Below are 24,007 nucleotides of genomic sequence, written 5' to 3' on the forward strand. Positions count from 1 at the left end.
AAGAGCAAAAAGTACATTAGTTTATTAAATAAATTAGTATTGAAAATATTATTTTTACATTCCAAAAACGTGATAGTTTGTAAATTTGGAAGTGAAGTAGTTTCAAATTTTATTGTTTTTCGCATTATTTATCGTCTTATTTTGTAATTTAGGACTATTACAGCCATTAAGGATGTTAGACTTAAATAAATAATAGGGTATGTTGAAAAACAATAAAAATTTAAGTTACACAATCTTCTAAAAATCAATTAAATAGATTTTGTTTTACCTAAATTACTCTTTTATGTGAACTTCTTTTTAAAAATATTTTTGTCAACTTTAAAATAAAGAAAATTTTAAATTATTGTTAAAAGTTTCTCGTAATTTTATGTACAATTTTATGTATGTAATTTTATAATTTGAAGACACGGTGTGTTTTAAAAATAAAATGTTATGTAAGAAAAGGGAGTCATGAAAAACAGAAAATGTCGAAATAGATTTCCTTTTTTTTTGTTTTTTTTTTTTTCATTTTCTATATAAATTTTAACTGTACAACTTTCCTAGCATTACAAGTACATAAACATATAAAATTAATTTTTTTCTTTAGTTTTTTTTTGGTGTAATTTTAATTTTTCCGATCTACCACAAAAATCTAACAAAACATATAAAGGACTCTACTATTTCACTTTTTGTGTCGCTCTATGGTTTTTTTTTTAATTTTATTATTTTATTTAAAATTTTTTTTTTTATATATAATAAATTTGTATAAAAAAGAAATCAACAATAATGAAAACAGTTTCCCTTGAGTTATTTTATTGTTGTTGTTGTTGTTGTTATTAGTTTTTTTGTTGAGTTTTATTTTAATATTTTCTATTTTTGAATGTTTAATTCACGGAATGCTTGCATCGATAAAACTACTTTCAGAGAAAAGATCTCCACCGTCAATTTGTCCCCGATCTTCATTTCCAAGTAATGATTCCGTATCTTCGTCCATGTGTCGTATAGGATAACTAATTCCGTCACCAAAACTAAATTGAAAAAAAAATTGGAAAAAAAAAAATAAAAGAAAAAATTTTTGGTTTCTTTAAAATTCACTTACTTTATAACTTTTCTACATACTAATATTATGTTTTAAGGATTACACTACAGCAAGGATCTGATTATCAAAATTTTGATAGGGGGTGGTATAATTATATTGATTATAATAAGAGATGATTTTTTGAATGAGTGATTTTTTTGTACGTTCTTGTTTTATTTATTTTCTTTTTGCCAAGTTTCATCTAAAGCTCAAAAACAACATGAAAAGTTTTAGTTAAGTAAAAAAGCAAATTCTACTTTTATATTTTCTTTTTTATTTTTTGTGTGAATAAAAATTATTTAGAAACTCTACACATTTGGTACTACTGCGAATAAAATAATTGTTAATTTTGCTTTTATACATTTGCTTGTACACAAAATGCACATCTACTACCAAAAATATTAAAGCTAAAAACATCTTTACAAATAATCAATAAAATAGGTCAAAATAAAAAAGCAAAATATAGGAAAAATATTTGACAATTTAGAATGTGAATTGTTTAGAACAGATTAAGTGAATTAAGGAAGTTAGTTTAATGCACATAGGTACATTTTTTTAAGATCTTTTAAAAAGGTTAAAAATTTTATTTTAGAAATCTACATAGAAAGATCTTAGTTTTTAAATAAATGAAATTGCAGTAAATTTATAAATATATTAGAGTTTCGTAAAATGTGAAAATTTTTTTTAAGGTCAATTTCATCTGCACATCCTATGCCAATTACTAATTTATAAATTGGAATTTCTTAATTTAGCATAAGAATTTTAGTGCAAGTAACACAATTTTGTCATTAATTCTTTTAATTAATTGATCTATTTAGAAAATAAAAACTATTTTAATACTAATAACTTTTATATTTTCAGTTTACTCATATGGAGATGCAATAAGTTGGTTATCTATTCAAATCAAATTCTTAAAGTGAATTCTTACCTGTATGCAAAATAATTTTTTTAATTATGCACAATTGACTTAAAACAAAATTAATATCAAATACAAGTATCGGTACGTATGCAAGATAATTTTATTTGATTGCTTATTCATAAGAACAACTAAATAAAACATAATTCTTAAACATTTTAGCTTATTACATGGATATGGATGTCAACTGGGAAAAACGTAAAAATCATAAAATTCTTATAACACGAATCTAAATAAGTTATGGAATAGATTCCTGATGATGTTTGTTTTGAATATCTACATGTTTATGTTATACAAATGCTCTTTCCGAAATTTCAATTTACATAATCAAATTTTATATTTCTTCAATATCATTAAACATTCTCATATTTTAGGAAAATTTAAATTAAAAAAAAATAAAAGAATGAAATAGGCAAATCTTTTAGGATATAAGTTCAAAATATTTAAGAATTAATATTAAAAATTGAAGCATGTTTCTAATTTATCCAAATTTATTTAATTTATTATATGTATATAAAAAAATAGGAAGCAAATACTTTAGTTTTACAATTACTATAAGAAAAATAAAACATTTATAATATTTAAACTCAAATGCAATAAAATTTTAAATGATTCCACTATTCAATTTCATTGAAACAATTAATTTTATAAAATGAAAATAAAAACTAATTTTAAATATTATTTTTGGAGTATATATAAAAGGGGTCAATGAAATTCTGTTACTATTTCTAAATGACAAATTGGAAGGGTAAAATATTAAAATGCACTAAAATTGAATTTACACATAACTTTGTTTCTTTTTTTTTTACTATAAAAACAATTCAAAACTACTTTTAAATGGCAAATTCATTAAAAAATTAAATGGAAAATGAGAAAAAAAACCAATTAGGGTTGTTATTTTATCAACAACAACAACAACAACAACAACTGACTATAAAGGACAGAGCAGGCACAGAGAGGTTTTGGTAGTAAAAATATTATAAAAAAAATTTTCGAAAAGCATAATTTGGCAAATTAAAAACTAAAATTAAAAATAATAAAATCTAAAAATTTCAATTTTTTTTTTTAATATTTTTTTCTTTTCATTTTTTTTTTGTTTTTTAATTTTAAACATTTAATAATTCATTATAATTTTCATAATCAACAATATGTATCTGTATATAATTTATTTTTTTACTTCCAAAGAAAGAATAAAATATAAAAATAAAATATGCACATCAAAAATATTTAAATTTATATATAAAATATGTATGTATGTAAGGATGTTATATATATATATAAAATTTGTTTTCCCTTAAAAATAATTATGAAACTACAAAAAAAATATTTTTTTAACATTATTTTTATTTTTTATAATATAAAAAATTAAATCAAAAAAAACAACATTGAATAAATCATATGTAGACCATAAACATAACATTTTCCAATTTTAGAAAAATATTTTTCCATATTTATATATAAAATTTAATTTTCATATAATTTGTATGTTAAAAACATTAAATAACCTTGCAAGTACACACTCCAAATTTTGAAATTACTTTTAAAGGTAGGATAACCAAACAATATTTAAGTTAATATAAATATAAAGTTAAATATAAAACTTTAGGGGGGCATGAAAATTTCCTAGGAGTACGATAAAATTTCAATTAATAATATAAAAATTTATAATTTAATTGATTCTTTTAAAATTATTTATTTTTTTGATAATTACATATTTTAGAAACAAAAATTTTTGAACTTTATAAAATCAAAATTCCCAAATAAATTTTAGGAAAATTTTAACTATCATAATTGGAAAATGCATTTATAATTTAATTTAATATTATAAATTTTTTTAATTAAAAATAATTTAAATAAATATAAAAGGTGATATTAAAATAAAAACTATTTTTTTTTTTAATTTATTTCTAAAATTCTACAAATCTTACAAATTTGGTTTCTCCTTACTATATGTTTATAAAAACAAAAAAAAAATTAAAAAATTCATGCTCTTACTTAATGTTACAGCAGTTATGATATTCCATTTAAAATATTTTATTGCATTTATGCTATTTTATTTGCTTATATTGAGTTTTTTTATATTGTTAGTTTAATTGAATGGTTTTAATGAGTTCTGTTCATATTATTGTATTTACTAAGTTTACTATGCATTTAGATTATTGTTTTTTATAACCGGTTTTTCATTATGTAATGTAAATATGTATTAAATATTTTATTTTTTACTATTGTATTAATTTTAACTATTGTACGAATATATGCTTACTATTATTACAAAAACCAAAATCTTATATTAAATTTATTTTATAATATTTAAAGACATACATTTATACGTATTGCAAATAATATTTAATACATACTAAAATATAGTTAATTTTAAATGCCAATAAAAGAACCTGTAACTAAAATTGTCGATGAAATTTTAATTAATTGTTGTTTATTTTATTAACAATTTTGTTTTTTTTAATTAATAATTGCAAAATTTCATGTATTTATGTTAATTGCTCTTTTAATTCTAAAATATTAATGAAACAATCTCATGTATTCTAAATTTTATTGCATTTTTATTTTAAATATAAACAAACAAAAAAATTTTTTTTGTACCCATACATAATATAAATGTTTTTTTTTTATTTTATAATTTATTTTATTTTTTAAAAATACATAAAATTAAAATTAAATTATATTTCATTTTAAATATACTTTTTTATATTTTACATATATCAAACTAAAAAACAAATTAAAAAAAATTAAAATTCTTAATAGCTATACAAAAAATTTTTAAAATAATTTTTTTAAATATTTTAGCTTTTTTGTTGTAAACTTATTTGAAGTCACGTATACAAAATTACGAAAATAATAAAAAATAAAATTTTCGAAACAAATTCTTTCGAATTGTTTGGAATTTTTAAAAAATAATTATTTTGGATCTTTTTAAAATTTAAATATATTATTAAATTTATAAATCTCATTTATGAAATGCTTTTATAGCGCTAGCTAAATATAAAATTAGTGTAAAATATTATTGAGAGGGTTTACAATATGAAAACATTTTTTATTATTTAAGGGCTAACCAAAAAGTATACTTTGTATTTGTGTGATTTAGCTTTAGAACTTTTTAAATTATTTTACTTTTCGAAAAATATAATTACTGAATTATATTTCTATTAGCTAATACCTAAAGCTTTATGTAAAATATTTTTACTTAACGCGATTTTTAATTTTTTAGAAATTGGTTTTATGCAATTCTGAAATATTTTATGAAAGCTGTTATAACAAGCTTTAATTAATTTTAATGAAATATTGCAATTTATAATTGACAAAAATTAGTTTATTTGTTAAAATATTAAAATAAAATTAATTTAATTTTTTTTTCAATAAGCTTATTGAGTTTCATATTGCAATAATGCAATGTTTCGAAAAAAACATTCAGCTTGAAAGTAAATTACTAAATCCGTACAATTAAGGAACGCGAGATTGTTTATTATCGTTGTAACATAATTATTAAAGAATCTCTATAATCATTTTAAATTTTTTTTTTAAATTTAAAATTGATAAATTCGATTTCAAATATTCAAAAGAAAAACTGTATTAGTGATATCAAAACTGTTAAAAAAGTATAAAATTCGTTTATAATATAAAAAAAAACTTGAATGAACTCTCAACTTTTAGTTAATGTAAGAAATTAAATTTTCAAAATAATTTTACAAATTAAGATTTTTAATGAATTTATAAATTTCTTTAGATCAATGATAGCATGAAATGTGCTTTACATATATAAAAAATTTTACACTACTCCAAAAATATTTGTGTAATGACTTTTTTTTTACAACAAATTTAATGATAAATTTTCTTTTTCACACTTAAGCAATAAGCTAGCGATTTAAAACAATCTTATAATATTATATTTTCTTGTTTTTTGTATTTTGGTTTTCTTTTATATAAAAAAGCTAAAAAAACTTACAATGCTAGAAAAAAACAATAAAAGTAATAAATTAATAGGTATAAAAAAGTGTACAAAAACTAAATTGGGCTTAAATTGCAGAAATTGAATGCTTCGTTAGGATCGCCTCCCATGAGATATCTACACAGTTTTAATTTTAAATAAAAAATAAAATAAAATGATAAAATTATAAATAAAGAGAAAAAAATATAAAAGTTGTTTTTTCATGCTGCTCATGAATATTAAAACGAATTTTGGAAGTGTTAAATTTGTGCTTAAAATTTTGCTTGGTTTCAAGAATAAATAAAATTTATAAAACAACTGTTATACAAGGGTTAAAATAAAGATTTTGTTTAAAATTAAAAAGTAAATTACAAAGATACTGATATTGAAATGTCTGCGTGGTTTTCATTTTTTGTTAATTATGGCTACATTTCACATAAATAAGTTCACATTATTTAAAATGTTCAGAAAAGTAGCTTGACTTTAAAATTTTGATTCATTACAACCGCAGCAGCAAATTCAAATTAATCAAGAGGTGTAATAGGACATAGCAAAATAATATTGTTAATTGTAGATTCTATAAAATCTTTTTAAAATCGAAAATTAATATTTATGCAAATAATTGCTAATGATTATAATAAAATTTTTTAAATATAAAAATTCTTAAAATTTATGTTAACCATTAACAATATGAAAAGAATAAAAATGCAAATTTTTTAATATTACAATATTTTTTTATCTTCATATGTTAGGGGCTCCAATTCATTGTACATATTATGTAAAAAAAAAATTAATTCTCTATTAGTAAGCTAAATAATATTTGTGAAATTATTCGTAAAAATTAGAATAAATAAGAAAAGTTCAATTAAAAATTAAAAATATAATTTATAAAAAGAAAAAATTAAAAGCCCAAAATTAATGTTAGAATGCAATCTTATAAAATTTTTAAAAAAATCTTTTCTTAAAATACAACTATTACTTTTTTTTAAAAGCTAAATATTATCGTTTTAATTGCGTTAAACATTGACACACATATAAAAAATATATATATGAATATATTGAAAAAATAAAGTTAAATAACTTAAGTAGAATAATTACTAATTCAGAAATTTGATTAAATTTTAAATATTTAACAATTTTAATTAATTTTTGAACAGTTTTATATTTTCAAGGCTTTCCCACTACAGAGACAGTGACTTAAAAATTAAATATTCTGTATGATATATATAATATATATGTTTAATTTAACAAAATATGTATGTAATTACAAATAAATTGGAATGATTTCCAAATTTTTTACAGACTTTGTTTTAAGAAGAAAATAAATGCTTTTTATGGAAATTTTCACAACTGTTCAATCGTACATTTCTATGATTTTGTATTACAACTAAATTGAATGCGTTAAAAGTGATACCCCGAACATTTTAAAAATTTAATTCATCGTTATTAAGCAATTTCAATATAAAATATTTTCTTAATTTATAAGAATAGAAAATAGAATTATTTAATAAATTTTACTAAATAATAAAAAAAAAATATTAAATAATTCTATTTTCTTATAATTTATAAGGATGTATTGAAATAACTCAATAAAGTAGAAAAAATAAAAATGTTTACATTACAAATATCTGTGTATGTAACTATATTTAAATTTATTACATATTATTACATAAATGAATTATGTATTTTGTTTTAAAGAAAATATTGAAGTAAATATAAAAATTTCAGATATTTAATAGTTTGTACAGCAGCTTATGATTTTACCTATAGAATATTTTTATTATGAAAGTTTATAATTATTTTCGCAGTAATTTCGTTCTGAATTTATAAATTAAAAATTTACATACATTTTTAAAATTTTATTACTATCTTCATTTTGGCGTATTAAATTTAATTATTTTTAAATTACAATTGTATTGTTTAAAAATCTTAACAATATAAAATTGTTTAAACAGTTTGATAAAATTTAAAAAACTGTATTTTTTAATTATATATAGAATGAAAAATATTGAACTATAATTTGATATGTAATTTAGTTTTACAATATTTTGTAAAATCAAATTTCTGAATTATTAATATTTCGTTGCTAATGATTATAAATATCTTAAATATAATGTTTTCTTTCTTTTATAATATTTTGTTCATTCTTTAACTATAATTAACGTCTAAACATAAGATCCAATAAAAGTAATAAAAAAAAAAATTGTTCCTGCGTACAAAAATATTAGCAACTTTTCTTTTTTTTTAATAAATTTTCTGTAACTTTTTTTATTTTAAAGCAAAATTTAAATTTCGAATGCTAATGAAGTGATCTTTTTTTTAATAATATTTTTTTTTTTTGTAATTAATTTATAGTTTACAATTGAATTGAAAAATTTTCATCATTAGCATTGGAAAAATATTTAAATTTTAAATGAACGCAACAAAAAAAAAAAAACAGCACAATATTAAAAATTGAAAAAATTGTTAATTGAAAAAACTGAAAACAAAGAACAAATAAAAAAAAATGGAAAAAAAGAGAAAAGAAAATTAAACATTAACAACGCTAGCAGAGCTATCAAAATTATTCAAATCTTTGCTAGCGCTATTTGAAAGCAAATTATTTGTATTTTGATTTGGCAATGATGAATTTTGTGCTACATTTTCAATATCAATGACAGTAGTTGTATTTTTGATTGTTGGTGTTGTTGTTGGTTGCATTAAATTTGTTGCATTACTATTAATAATTCCAGATAATTGTGTATTATTTAAATTTGGATTAACTGGTGTTGTTGTTGTAGTTGTTGTAATTGGTGATAGTTGAGGAGATGGTGATTTTCTATTATAATCATTTGAACTATTAGAAAATATTATATTATTGGCATTAGCAACAGCAGCACTATTATTAGTGATTGTGATATCATTATTTGCATTTACAATATTATTAATATTTAAATTGTTATTTGAAATTGATAAATTTTGATTTGTGTTTGAAATGGAATTAATGATAGTGGAGGAATTATTGGAATTATTTGTGTTATTAATTATATTATTTATATTATTATGATGATTTATGGAGTTGGTGGTGTTATTTAAAAATGTATCAGTTGATTGTGGTTCGTCTAACCTGGTTGGTGTATCGCCCATTGATTCATAAGTAGATTGTTGATATTTTGACTGCATTCGATAAATAACGCCATCACCTTTGCTGTTTTTTTTTTGTTTTTGGTGGCAATGAATTTAATTTTTAATATATATATATATAAATATATTTTTTAAACACGTTTAAAACACGATAAATTTAAAATTTTAATTATTTTTTAAATATTTTTTTATTAATTCATTTAAATATTTTTTATAATATTTTCAATATTTTTATTTATTTTTATATTTATAGTATGATTTATGAAATTATATGTATATATATAAATATATTTTACACATTCCGTTTTTTTTTTAAATTGGTTTATTCAGTTTTTAATTTTGTTTGATAAATGTTTAAAAGAATAAAAAAAATAATAAAATATAAATTATTGAAAGGGTATTTTAAAATAATAAAATTAAAAATATTGTCAAATAAAATTCTTGGAATATTTTCTTAATAATATAATATTAAATATCAAATTTTTTGTAAATCAAAATTAAAAAAAAAAACAATATCTAGAAACACACTAATGCTAAATAAAAATAATTTTATATACAAATGCATAAGTTCTTGTTTTCATTAAAAAGCATTTTTTAATTTGATTTTCAAATGCCAAATTAGTAAACCAAACTAATATTTTAATAAAATGAACGAATTTTGCAAACGAAAACAAATTATAGTTAGTCAATAACTTCTTTTTAAAATTAGTTGAATATTTTTAAAATTATAAAATTAATTAAACAATTTTGAATTGGACGTTAATAAAATGTTTATTTTTGAAGTTAGTAAATATTATTGTTTAAAATCAGACAACGTAACAAAAATTTGTAATTTCTATTTCTATTAAAAATCTATCTGTTACGAAACAAATATCTAAGGAAATGGACTACAATAAAAACCATTTAAAACTTTAATAGAAATTGCTGTTCCTATAAGTGTGATACAATTTAAAGTAGTAATTATTGTATTTCTAAAGCGCGATCTTCTAACTTCCTTTTTTAAATTATTCCACCATGTTGTTATTGAAAAATTCTCAATTTTAGGCAATAGTTGATTCTTATAAAAAATTTAGCATTTTCAATTTAAACTATTTCAGATTTTCAGAACAAATTCCTAACAAATATTTAGGTTTTCTTTAGATATTTGTTAAAAATATATTTTAAAAATATTATTTTGAGACATTTTAAGGTTTTCAAAGTCAAATTCTCTATGAATCTAGGAATAATATTCGACCACTAGTTAATATGTTTATGTTTTTTCAATATGAAATGTTCCAATTTGAGTGCATTTAATTAAATGACAATGAAATTTATTATATTACTAATATTAAAATAAATACTAATTAATATAATTAATAGTGACTGAACTAACAATAGGATTACTATGTAATTAAATTGTATTCTCGAAATTTTGTATTGATAACAGAAAGTGACTGAGTTAAAAAAGAAATAATTATTTTTTAAAAAAATATATAAAAATTATTTTTAAATAATCAAAATCTATTTATAAATAAATTTAAAAAAACAAAGATAATATTATATTAAAAGATGAATAACGTTCTAAGTCTTGTCATTAATATTTATGAAGGGTTAAATATGGTTTCGATTATTTTATAAATTAAATATACAAAAAAAGGCAAAAAATAAATTCGAAAAACTAATAACAAAAATATATTTTTGAAAATGTAAATTAAAATTCTTTGCTTTAAATAAAATTTTCCGTTTTAATTTGCCAAATTAAAATCATTAAGCCAAATTTTAAAAAAGAAATAATTTAAATAATAAAAAAAAATTATCATGCGTTAGTAGTAGTGCTTATAAAAATATTCTTTAATTAACAAATTGCATATTAAATCTAGTAGAACATAAAAATTTTCAAAAAGTAATAAAATAATAATATGATTTTGTTAATTTTGTTTCTTCTTTTAACAATAGATTAAATTTAAATACTACAAACGATAAAAGTTTTACGTACAAAACATTAATGAAAAATTGAAAAATCAAAAAAAAAAAACAATTACCTTGTAAAAATTGGTAAAAACCAAAGTTTCCAATCGTCCCCGAAAACTTCTTGGAAATTGGCAGTTTTGCCAAGATTATAACCATTTTTATCTGGACCATTGCCTCGAAATATCGGTGCACGGAAGGCCTCTAAAAAAAATCAAAAAATAATTACATTGGTCCATGTTCACAATGAGTATGGATAATACAAAAAATTTTTTTTATATTTGACATAGTTTTTAGGAATTTTATAATTACCTAATGTTGTTCTATTATATAGTACCAAGTATATATGATAACCAAATAAACTAACTAAACTGATTGCAAACATCACAGCTACGAAAAATAAAAATAAAATATGAAAACGACCCATCCCAGTTATATTGAGTTCGTTCTAAATTTTGGAAGAAAGAAAAATAAAAGAAATTTAATTTACAATTATTTTAATTACGTAATACTTACTACAAACAGTAGAAAGATTTTTAAATAAAACAAATCAAACTACCATTTTCTTTAAAATTGAACACTACTTTACATTTCCATTTACCTGCCAGAATTTAATAAAATTCTCAAGTGAAGTAATTGCCACGTATATACAATATAATAGCGCATATCCTAAGAATAAAACGAAATATTTATAATTTGTAAAATTAACGCAGTTGTTAACCTAAAACCCAAATAAAAATGAAATATGAAAACAAATTTTATAAAATATTCCTTATTAAAATATTTTTTGAATGTAAATATTTACCCAAGGACAGTGATGATCCATTTTAAGTACACAACATCCGCAAACACTACAATGATGAGCTCTATCTGGTTTTATTATTTTACATTTATCGCAAAACCTAACAGCTCCGTTTGAAGTTCTTTTATTGAAATGAAAATCATGTCATACTCTAAAGTTATTCCAATGGATATAAGAAATATTTACCTATTGCTTACTGGTAAATCTCTAGCATAGTATTCCAATATTACTTTTAATTGATCAATGGTTTCAGCTTGTATCAATTTATCAATTTCACTTTGCGGTAATCGCCACTAAAAGAGATTTTGCACTTTTTTTTATTGAATATAAAATGTTAAATAGCAAATTTATGCGTTAAATATTAACAAATAGATGCATTCTTGATAACAAGAGAACTTTTAAAACATGTTTATTTCAAGAAGCCATTTTGGTTCGCTTTGTTCTTTTGCATGTACAAAGTTTTGGATATTCGAGAATCAATAAGGTATAAAATATGAGAATAAAAAAACTAAATTTCACAATAGAATAAAATGTAAAATATCAAAACTAAGTACGGACACAGTCCGAGTTTTTATATATACTTTCTACATTTTTATATTATGTAAGTACCTTCCTACCTATATCAATTTTGTTACTCTTTGCGTTTATAAATAAAGAAAAATTAATCATTAAAATAATAAAATATACAACATTCCAGATACATTATTAATCGCATCATGAAAACATAAGCTGGAAAAACCACTACAATTATATTAAATTTCACTTTAACTATAAAAAGACAAAAAAAAAAGAAAAAAATACGAGTAATACAATGCTTATGCACTAATCGAAAGCTAACCTACAAGAGAATTTTTATAAGATAAGATAAAGTTAAAAAATAATCTTTCATAAATCATCTTTCCAATTTGAATAAATTTTTCATTTTGCATACTTAAGTGAGAATTTATGAACTAAGAACGTCTTCGCTTCAACTGTCTTGCTTCAAAAACAAACAATAATAAATACCTCACCCTACTTTCCAAATTACGCCACAATTTTCTTCTTAACTAAATTCGTATATCTTACAAGTCAATATAAAGGAACAACTAATATATTACCTTTGGTGGAACTGTTCCAATAGGTGTACATGTTGTCTTCCAATAAGACCACAAAAACAGAAATCCAATTATATGATAAAATAATAAAAATATTACTTTAACAAAAACGCTGTCAACTGATTCTAAAATTAAATATTAAGAGTATATTCGTAATTTTACATTAAGTAACTTATTTTTTTAATTTTATTTATTACTTACTTATACATAGTTCCACTACATAAGCATAATAACCTAAAACATTTTAAAAATGAATAATTAAATCAAAAAATACAACCCACTGAAATTTATTACTTACTCCACGCTACAAGGGCTAATATAAACAATACAGGAATCCATTTTAAACCTTTTATACAACTAGCACATCGATTATTTCCCGACCGATCAAAATTTCCCATTCTATGCATTAGTTACCGTAATTCAATTATTTTTAATTTTAAATATTTAACTAAATTAATCATAAATATTGTTTTTTCAGTAGCAAAAATTCATTTTTCTTTTCACTATAATCTCAACTAGCAGCGAATGACATATAACTGACGTTCATTAATCAATACAAATTAAATTCACGATAGTTAGAAATTTGACAATTTCTTAAGAATTTTGTCTATGGTATTGTGTCAATGATAAGTATTTTTTTGAATTTTGAAAAATTCTTTTCCTTAGGTTTTTTGAAATATTAAGTAAAAAGCATCCAATTGGGTCAATCCAAAAAATCACTATTTTTCTACTTTGTACTTTTATTATGATATAACCTACTTGTATTGAAGTGGAATACTTATACCTAGTTTACTATAGATTTTGTGCTAATAATAAAACAATTTTTTTTTCCTTTTTTCAAAAAATTAAGTTCAAGAAATTAAAATTGACAACCGTTACTTTGTTGATCCTTACCAGGTTATACATTAGACTAAATTTACGATTTAATTTACAAAATCTGATGAGCGTTTACACATTAGATTAATTTTAATGGCAGATATTTGACAGCAATGTGTTAAATATTAAAAAAAAATCAGCTGATAGCAGCAAAACTATTTAAAAAAAAATTTTTCAATTTCGCAATGTTATTCTTAAAAAACTAAGAGAAAATCTGATGATAATCGGATATATTTCTATTTTTTTCATGAGATTTTGTTTGATGTCAGACTTTGATTACATATCAGATTTTCATCAGATTCAGATTTAACAGATCTACGCTGTTAATAATTTTAATAAAGGCCATCAGGTAATACTGTGCATCTAAATCCGGAATATCAATGATACTCTTGAAAACACATTTTAAATAAACTTCATTGACAGCAATATTTACCAGTTTAAATAACTGTTTAATGGTTTATTTCAGAATTATTTACGGCACAAACCTAATTTTCATTGTTACGCAAATACACTTAAATAGCAAATCATAAATTATCACATGAAATTCTATTAATGTAGTTTGAATGTTATGTTATATAACTTGTTAATCTGGAAAGAAAGCACATTATGATCCAATAAAACTATGATCGAACAAAGTACTTTCATCTCAAATTGTGAAAAATTAAACCTAAATATTATTTTCTCGTACACTCAAAATGAATTAATCAATTTTACATGCAAAATAGGTTCATTAATTTAAAAATTTTCAGTATTAAATACGTATATGTATGTGCTTGTCATTTTATGTAATTAATACGGATTCGTACGTGCTTGCTTCTACAATGTAATTTAAAACTTTGTCACAAGCAGAAGTGCAAAATACTTTGACATTAACATTTATGTTATGATACTTGATAGATTACGTTATAATATCTTGTAGGTACTTATACAATATTTCTTGTAGGTACGTCAAAAATAATTGTGCATAGAGTTTGATTGGTGGAAAAAAATTGACAATTAAATTGTGAATGGATTATTGGGAAATTTTGTGATAAAAAAAATAGAATGTCAAATTTTCTCTTGAAAATAAAATAAAAAACAAAAAAAAAGTATAATCGAAATATTTTTTACTCAGTTCATCGCGAATTTCAGGTGGTGTTGAACAAGTTTTTTTTCGTGAAAGGTTATAAACGAATTGGATTTTTTTTCCAACAAAAAAAAAGGATTTAATTAATTTTTATCAAAGAAGAAAAAAATCAAATAAAAAAAATTTTTCAATAATAAATTTATAATTTTTTTTTTATTTTTTGAATAAAAAATCATAATTTGTGCTTGAATTTGAAATTTTTTTCATAATTTTATTTTGTACGTATATGGGTAGGTACATTTTTACTTACATCCATTTATTGCAATAATTGTAAAAATAATACAGAATTATAAAAGGAAAATTATTTGAACAAAGTATGTAGGTACCTGCCTATAAAAAATTGGATTAATTCTAAAAAGAAAAAAAATATACAAAAAATTATAAAGGAATACTAAATTCGACCAGATACACAACCACCACATTTTGAGTTTTTATTCTCTATATCTACAATATTTGTAATAAGCATGTACATATGAATATATTTTATCCTATATATTCGGTCCCCTTCTATGATAATTTGAATGAAAATACTTACTGTTATGTACCTACATATGTAAATCAGATTATGTATATACATATGTATATGCTAGAATATATTCTTAGCTAGTAGCTATTATATTTCATTATGTTTGTACCTACCTATCTACCTATTTTGTATTTTGTATACACATTCCATTATCACATTTTTCTTACATACGTACACACATAATACAATATATTCATAATACAGCTTTGAAGCTATTAAAAAATTGATTATATGAAATTTAAAATATCAGTCACCTATGATTTAAATGTAAAAGATTTTGAAAGAAAAAATTATCTAATTTTTTTTGACGTGTAATTAAAGAAAATCCTTTAAATTTTACGCACATCAGTCAGTCCAGACCAGTCAGTCAGTTTGTGCTAAATTATTCATTAAATTTACTATTCTATTGTCAAATCAAATTTTATTTAAATAAATAAAAGTTTGCCAGACGAAATTTAGCTGGTCTAGTAGTTCTTAAATTGTAAAAAAATAATTATTTTGTAATTTTCGTGAAAATCAGAAGAAAAACTAGGGAAAACTGTATTTTTTTTATGTAAAGAAATCAATACCTTAAAGAGTGATTAATTTTTTTTTTTCATTTTTTTCTCAGTGGAAATTTTATATAAGAAAATTTTAGTTTTTTTTTTATATTTGCTCTGCTTAGTGTGTTTTAATTTTTTTTTTGTAATTCTGATATATTCAGTATTTTTAGTTAAGAGAGAGAGAGAGAGAGAGAGTGAAAATTCAAATAAAGAGAAAAACTAAATAAAACGAGAGTAAAAAAGGCAAGCGAAAAAAGAAAAAAAAAAAACAAAAAAATAAAATAAAAAGTGAAAATCATATCCGTGCGGCGTGTTCCAAAAGAAAATTAGTGATAATAAAAAAAAACAAAAACAGAAAAATAATTTTCCATTTCTATACCAGTTTTTTCTCAAATCAAAACACTAGTGCAAAAAAATATTTTTTAGTTGTTTTTGTTTTTACTATCTTTTATCAAAGAGAAAAAAGAAAATTGTAATCAAATTCCCCAGAAAAAAAAAACCAGCTGTAAAAAATAGCCGGAATTTTTTTTCCATTTTTTTTTTTAAATCAATTTTAGTGTTGCGATACCCGAGTGTGTTAAGATTACGTTACACATTTTTGTTTTATGACAGGCACACATTGTCTATCAACTAAAAAATAATTTTCTTTTAAAATTTATTTAAAAAAAAAGCAAAGAGAAGCAACTCCTTTGGATTTTAAGGATATTAGAAGAACAAAAAATAATCAAAAATGTAAGTACACCCACCAATACCTTTTTTATTTTATGTACATAATTATAAAATTTCATTTTTGTTCTATTAAGAAATTGGCCTTTAATGGTTCGAATAAATATTTTATTCGATATTTTCCTGTGTATAAAAAAAAAAAACCCAAAAATATACTCATGTTGAGCTCAATATACTCATGTATGTATGTATGTATGTATTTAATATCCTTAAAGTAAAAATAAATACCTTAGCATGTGTGTGTAACTACAAAATTCTCTGTATGCTTAAAGCTAAATATAATACATTTATAAAATTTTAATAGAGATAAAACTGGCAAAATCTTAAATATATATATAATTATTCCATACCATCATACAATAAAAGTACAGACGTATAGTTAAGATGACATAATTCACACACAAATGCATTACGTTGGGAAAATGTACATGCATTAAGACTTCTCATATTTAAATGTGTTCGAATTAATTATTTGTATTTGCATAGCTATAATTTTGTATGCATGTATATTTTTTTTTCAATGAAAATTGTAAAGGGAATTCAACAGGACGACAACTTTTATTATGTAAAATGAAAAAAAAGAACCGTTATTTTTACAATTGAACACAATCACATTTTTTTTTATATAAATACACCAACACATATAAATACGGTTTTAAGTGTGTTTGAACAAATAGTAAAATGATGTACGTATATATGATAACTGTTTTAAATTTTCATAAGAAAAGTATTTCGATTACGACGATAATAGAGAAAGAGAAAATAAATTTTTTTTCGATTTTTCTCTTTTTTGACAGAATAATGAGGCAAGTTTTAAACAAAAATTTTTATTAAAGGATTAAGGATAAAAAGTTGAATGTTCATTGTAGTTACTCACTACTTATACGAATAAAATTCTTAGTCAACTTAAGTTGACTTTGCGACAATATTTTGAAAGTACTTACATATACAATTTTCAAATACATATTTTCCAATATTCGGACATTTTGAGATTGAGAACGACTAAAAAAATTTGTACAAAAATAACTTGAGAAATTTCAATTTACTTATATAAGGCAGTTATTATTTTTATTTATTAAAAACATTTAGGTATAATTCAATGTTATATAAAAAAAAATTTAATAAAAAATGTAGAAAAAAACACAATGTAAGAAAAATATATATATAATATACAAACTCACACAAATATATAAACATATACTTACTGAATAGGAATGTTAAATATAATTGTCCAGGATTGTATTATTTTGTAATATCGTAGTGTTTATACAAATTATACCTATGTGTATAAGATCATGTTTTATAAAAATATTTTTCTAATACATTTAAATTATTTCGTACGTGTGTATAATACTTTAGAATAAAATTGAAATACTTAAGTCAAATATTTTTGACATAGAATTTGTTTCATATTTTGTCAATAAATAATTTCTTGTTAGAAAATTGACATTTTACTAAATTGACTGATTTAACTAAAATATTCGATTCCGAAATTTCTTAAATTATTTTTAAATAATTATGAGTTTACATTATTAATATTCGTTTGTAGATAGATGATTATAATAAGTAAGTGACTAAGTCGGTAAGTAAGTATGTAAAAAAATCTTACATTCAAGAAACTATTTTTGAACTCAAATATTTTATTTACATAAGCAACTAGGTATTTATTTAGTGTAACAAATCTTTTATAGTGTTCTTAAGTGCTTATAACTATATTTTGTTTTTTTTTTAATATGAATGCAAATTTACAAGTTTATAAGACTTAAAAGTATTAAATTACATGTAATTATGTTCTAATTTAAATTTCCAACACAATGTTAATTTTTTTTTTGAAACCTGAGTACAAACCTAGTTAAATCTAGCATTGTCAGCTTAAAATATTTTTCAAGTAAAATTCATAAAAGTGTAAAGATTAATTATACGTTTATATCTTAACCCCTTCATACATAATGATCTACAAATATTTTTTATTATAATTTTTTTAGTTAAAAATAATTATAAGTACTTACTTAATTCAACTACTTATCATAAAATTTGAATATTCGAGTATACTTATATAACGATTTTTATTACCAAAATTAAGAAAACAAGTTAAATTTGACATAACAGTTTGTTAAACTATAAAGAGAGAATTAAGAATTTTTGATTTATGAATCTAGACATAATAGTGCATAAAACGAATTGTCAAATTTTTGAATTCATCTTTCAAAGTACTATCATCGTTTATGTACTGTATTCCACTATATTTCTACTATTGCAAGTAGCCGTCCAATTCAGACTACTTTAGTAGAACAGTTTTTCGAAATATATTTAAACGAGATTAAGAATAAGTATATTTCTGGTCCTTATTTTGTTTAACAAACATGCTAAGGTTAATAAATGAAGCCAGCTAAGCAAATGTTAACAAATTTTTTAAAATATTTTATAAGTATTTTTTTTCCCAATTCTCTAAATCAAATAAGGTTCTTATTTACTTAAATGATAAAAAAGAAAAAAATATAATAAAATTTTTCTGTTTTTATTTATTTATTTAAACATTAAGTATAGCAAGTACCTAGTGTGCAAGTACCTAGGTGTATACTTAGTTACTTGTATTGTATATGTCTATGTATATTAGAATAAGTGCTTAGGTGAGTGAATCTAAAATAGACAAAGTAAGTAAATACAATTTAAGTTATTTACAAACCTTACTTACTGTAAGTACCGCCTTTGTCATTTATCCTTATATTTCCAAAAAAATGTAAGAGAATTTAATGTGAGCGCACGTATACAGTTTTCATATCTCCAAAAAATAAAAATTTGTTTAATTGAGAATGCCATTTAAAGTCACAAAACCATCATTAATCAGTGACAGTTCTTGTTGTAAGCAATAAGGAAGTGCTTATACTCATTTGAAAGTTTGCAATACTATAATAAGTACATCTAGCCAAAGCGTCAACACTTCACTCTTTAATCATTTATAATCAAAGATAAATGCATTTTTCGGACTTCATTAAAAACTTTTAAGAAGAATTAATATTAAATATTACTGAAGAACCAAAACAAAATCATATCGTATTTCATACTTTTTTGATATTAGATCAGTACTGAAGTGATTTGTATTTCCTAAATAATGAAATAAACCGCTTATAAAGCGTCACTCATTTTTTTTTAAATACATACAGTGAGGTCTGAAGTTTTTTAGATAATGTGTGATATTTAGTGCTTTGTAATTAAATGAGCTAACATTTACCTTCAAATATATTTTTACATAAACTTTTAAAGTTTAAAACACAATGTATACTCGTAGTTTAAAAGTGTGTAACATGTCCAGCACATAAAACTAAAGTACTTACTCTAATATACTCTCTTTTATATTAAGAAGTATTTGATTGAGAGTTATGCAAAATTTATTGCGGTAACAACATAAGTTTATATATACTTTTGTAATAGAAAATACTTTAATATTCAATAATTGATATTTAATTTTATAAATTAGTTATACTTACCATTGTAGAACAGAATATTCATTCAAAATGCTGTTAAAGCTGAAAATAACTGTAATTTACTCCGGGGTAATTTGGAGAGTTACGTACGTTTGCAAAAGGAATATAAGTACACAATTTTATAGCCGTAATTTTTAATTGTAACTTTTTCGAATTTTTTCGAAAATAAATTTTTGGTGTCCCTATTGCTTCAAAGTTACAATCTTGCAAGCGATGTGTGTCAATAATTATAGAGCCCACTGTCCACATTTTACTTGTAAGTATTTGTTATTTACAAATAAAATTTAAAATTTTTAAAATTTTTAACGTTCTTGTTATCGCCTTCTCATTTTACTTTCAAATCAAAATTAAAATTATAGAAGATATCATGTAAAGTATCATGTGTCATGCGAGCATTTGTCATTTAAGAAACCAAGTAATAAATAAGAAAATAAAACTGAAGTGACAAATTGTATGTAGAATTGATTTGAAAATTATCATTTTTACTTTTACTTGTTTTATAACGAATGCAAGCCTTAAGTGTGTCACGGAAATTGAATTTAAAAAAAAAATATTTTTTTTTGCTTTTTAAAATGATAATTTTTTATTTTTAAAAAAAGCAATTTTAAATGAACCCAATTAAATTTTTTATTATCTCGAGCATGTTATCCAATTTTTGTGATAAGTTATCCAGTATAAATGTATGAAAAATTTATCTATATTAATTTTATTTATATTATACAAAACATTATTTAAGAATAAAGTAAAAATAAGTATTAATATCATTTTAAAATGACAAAACTCACAAATTTCTACATCAAAGTATGAACTTTGCAGAATTAAAAGAATAATTGTGTACAGAGGTCTAGTTAAGAGGAAAAAAATTATTGCTTCTGTAAGTAGCTATACAATACAGGTCAGCATCATATAAAGCTCAATATTTGAAGTTTCGTGTATATAATTTTGACATTTATTTTTAAGATAATTTCATCGATTTGCATGCAAGTGGTATGATTAATGTTGTTCTAATTATTACATCAACTTGTGGTACATAGATCTACTTATGTCAAGTCTTGATGATCTTAGCTTAAGATCTAATGAATATTTGAAACATAGAATACTCTTGGTATGATGTCTTGGCGTTTTTCACAGTGTATATGTAATATGTTTCCTGAACGAATTACAATATCTATACCTATGTTTTCATTCCATTTCTCTTCAAACAATTCGGAAATATGGTAACAATCTCAGCACTAGTATATAACTCTTGTATTTAGTCTTAAATGAGTTTAAAAAAAAACCTTTTCATAGATAAACAGAACTAAATATTTGTTTTTATAAAAGCAAAAGTTAAGGGAACAATTAAGTTAGAACCGTAATATTAGGTTGTTTAAATAGAAGTAAGTAACAAATTTTTTTTAGAAAAATTTTCACTTTTCATTTTTCGTATATGTACGCACGTTTACTTAGTAAATATTTGTTTTTGTTACTTTTATCACTAAAAAAACTAAAAAGTTTTTATTTGAAACAAAATTAAAATTTAAACTTTTTGTGTTTGTTCGAATCATGCAAGACATAGAAAAATAAATGTGAAAAATACGCACAGCACATGAACAACCGCATTGTATTCAGTGCAATGTGTTAAGCACTTATAGTGAGGGCTAGTAGGGTTAAATGTACAGGCATGAATTTAATTTGAAAAGAATAGTTCTGTTAAAATTCTGTTCCAAAAAAGTGTTTGCCGAATCTTGACTGATAAATTTTATTATTCGTTTTTAATTACATTTTAACGTTTTAAATTTTACTTGTCTTACTATATTTAGATTAAGAATTTATTCAAAACGAGTAAATAGAAATTCAAGTTTTTAATTCTCCTTCTTCTTATTTGGCTATATAGTTCGTGGCAAACTTTGGCCTTCCTTACTATCTGCCTCCATACTTCTCGATCCTTAGTCTCTGTTTTTCAGTTTCTGACCTGTAGTTTGACGGCATCGTTTTGTCCATTATTTAAAATATTTTTAATTCAATATTAAATTTATCAACCTTTATAACTTATTTTCTAGATATCAAATTACTTTACTTGCAACCACAATGTGTAAAATTTCCTCTTGTTTTGTTTAATTTTGAATTTAGATTGAGTGAAACTACCTAGCCAGACAAATAAAACCACAACAAAAGCAACTGTTAATTTAAAAACACATTTTTTTTTATTATTACTTAACTATTAAGAAAATTGTCTAGCCACTTTTTTTTTATTTTCATTGTTATTTGAAATTAAAAATTTTAACATTTAAGAACCTTTATGCTTTTAAATGGTTAATAATTTGCAACATAAAAATTTTAGATTTAATACATTTGAGTAAATAGTGACAAAAAATTAATAACAAAATGAAAAACAGAGAGCTTTGTATCAGAGAAGATCAGATTTTATACTTGTTTAGTACTTTTAAGTGCGCTTATAATATGTTTTTCTACTACTTCCCAAAGTTTGCGTATTTGTTTAATGGGTTCTTTTTAAAAGCAACTTATATACGTAAGTAACAAAGGCCAAAATTCTTTTATTTTGAAAATATATTAAAGCACTACAGCATTAATTTTTAACCCATTTACTCCCAGTGTGTATCACATTGGCCTAAACTTTCGAATTGCGTCGAAATATTAAGTTTTAAATTGCATTTTAAAAATAATATTATTCGATACAATCTTAAAATCTGTATTAATAAGGTTGGCTAACAAAATCGTTACCTCTTATATTCCAATTTAAGACGAGGACCTAGACGAGTATATTTCGCTTCAGTTTGTTCAATTAACTTGAAATTTTGCTTAAAGTTGAATATAAAAATTTTAAGTCACTCAAATTATTTTTGAGCGCTATCATCTTATGTACTGTGTTACTTGTACATAACTAGTTAACAACTTTATATCCATACTTAAGAATTTGATTTTTAATATGAAAATTGATTTGTCGTATGAAAAACATAGTATTGATAATATAGATGAAACTTTTGGATTGAATTAAGAAAACAAAAAAGACAAAAAAGTAAAAAAAAAGAAAAAAAATATTTTTCTAGTTTCTTTTAACTTTGTTTTTGGTTACCCCAATTGAATCTAGTTTTTTTACTACAAGAACAAGTTATAAAGTTGTTATGTTCTTATAAGTATTTATGGCTACAACCATGCAAACGTTAATTAATGTTAAGATATTTAATTGAAAAAATTATAATAAAAAGCCAAGATAACTTTTTAGTACTTTTCCAAAACAATTTTGTAAAAAAGTGCTTATTTGTTTCACTATGCCGAACCGTCCATTTGTCCGCTTGTTCGTCCGCTGACGTGTTTACAAAACTTCCACACTCTTGCAGATAGAAAGCTGAAATTTCATATGTACATAAATCTTTTCTAAAAACTTATTTTCGTAGAAGAAAATTTTTACCTGCCCCCCTTTCTTTGAAGATTCTAAAAATGCCATTTTTTAAGTAATAATTGTGGTAACCCCAAAAACATTTTCTGTAAATACAGAAAAGGGTTGGTTCGTTTCTTCTACCGCAGTTTTACAAAAACAACCATACTTCTATCTTCTACCATACTTCAAATTGTCGTTGAAATTTACTGTTATCTAAAATCCGTTTTTTTCCAAATTGTTGATATCGGTTTTCTTCTAGACCTCAGGTTGTTTGTCTGAAATTTTAGCAGACTTTAGGCACTCATATTTCCGAAACTGCAAGCTTTTCCAAATTTCTATAAATACAGGAAGGTAACAGTAATTGCCATGCCATTAACCCTTAAATTCGAGTATTATGATAAACCCTCTTTAAATTTTTTTTTGTTTTGTGCTATATTACAAGCTAATAGTTTGAACAAACTT

General features: G+C 21.9%; 2 protein-coding genes across 9 annotated transcripts in view; one reads left to right on the top strand and one right to left on the bottom strand.

Annotated features, from left to right (window-relative positions):
• Positions 1–831: 831 nt before the first annotated feature.
• Positions 832–13,380, bottom strand: LOC129607387 (palmitoyltransferase ZDHHC20-A). Of its 5 annotated transcripts, XM_055518370.1 has the most exons (10): positions 13,181–13,380; positions 13,084–13,116; positions 12,886–13,007; positions 11,975–12,081; positions 11,792–11,909; positions 11,588–11,707; positions 11,299–11,434; positions 11,061–11,190; positions 9,023–9,103; positions 832–1,007 (listed from the first exon to the last, which is right to left on the bottom strand). In XM_055518370.1, the coding sequence occupies exons 1-10, from the start codon at positions 13,287–13,289 to the stop codon at positions 869–871; spliced, it is 1,095 nt and encodes a 364-aa protein (XP_055374345.1). In that variant the 5' UTR covers positions 13,290–13,380; the 3' UTR covers positions 832–868. The 5 variants fall into 5 exon arrangements, with proteins under 5 accessions (XP_055374345.1, XP_055374347.1, XP_055374346.1 ...); XM_055518372.1 differs by lacking the exon at positions 9,023–9,103; XM_055518371.1 differs by lacking the exon at positions 9,023–9,103 and having other exon boundaries at positions 11,576–11,707.
• Positions 13,381–14,884: 1,504 nt separating this feature from the next.
• LOC129607244 (cAMP-dependent protein kinase type II regulatory subunit) overlaps positions 14,885–24,007 on the top strand; it is a 188,284-nt gene continuing 179,161 nt past the window's right edge. For 2 of the 4 annotated variants that reach the window (XM_055518099.1, XM_055518103.1), the window contains exons 1-2: positions 14,885–15,114; positions 16,123–16,684. The gene's annotated coding sequence lies outside the window, so the exon portion shown is untranslated. Of the gene's footprint in view, positions 15,115–16,113; positions 16,685–24,007 lie in introns of all 4 variants that reach the window. The other 2 variants (XM_055518100.1, XM_055518102.1) reach the window with 2 other exon arrangements.

Source organism: Condylostylus longicornis, unplaced genomic scaffold, assembly GCF_029603195.1.
Source record: "Condylostylus longicornis isolate FDR11 unplaced genomic scaffold, ASM2960319v2 ptg000027l, whole genome shotgun sequence".
NCBI lineage: Eukaryota > Metazoa > Arthropoda > Insecta > Diptera > Dolichopodidae > Condylostylus > Condylostylus longicornis.

Coding starts and splice junctions, on each gene's coding strand:
- LOC129607387 (XM_055518368.1), bottom strand. CDS start 13,289: ATGCATAGAATGGGAAATTTTGATCGGTCGGGAAATAATCGATGTGCT. Junction 12,082..12,885: donor TTGGAACAGTTCCACCAAAG/GTAATATATTAG, acceptor AATCTCTTTTAG/TGGCGATTACCGCAAAGTGA. Junction 11,435..11,575: donor TCTGGCAGGTAAATGGAAAT/GTAAAGTAGTGT, acceptor TCCAAAATTTAG/AACGAACTCAATATAACTGG.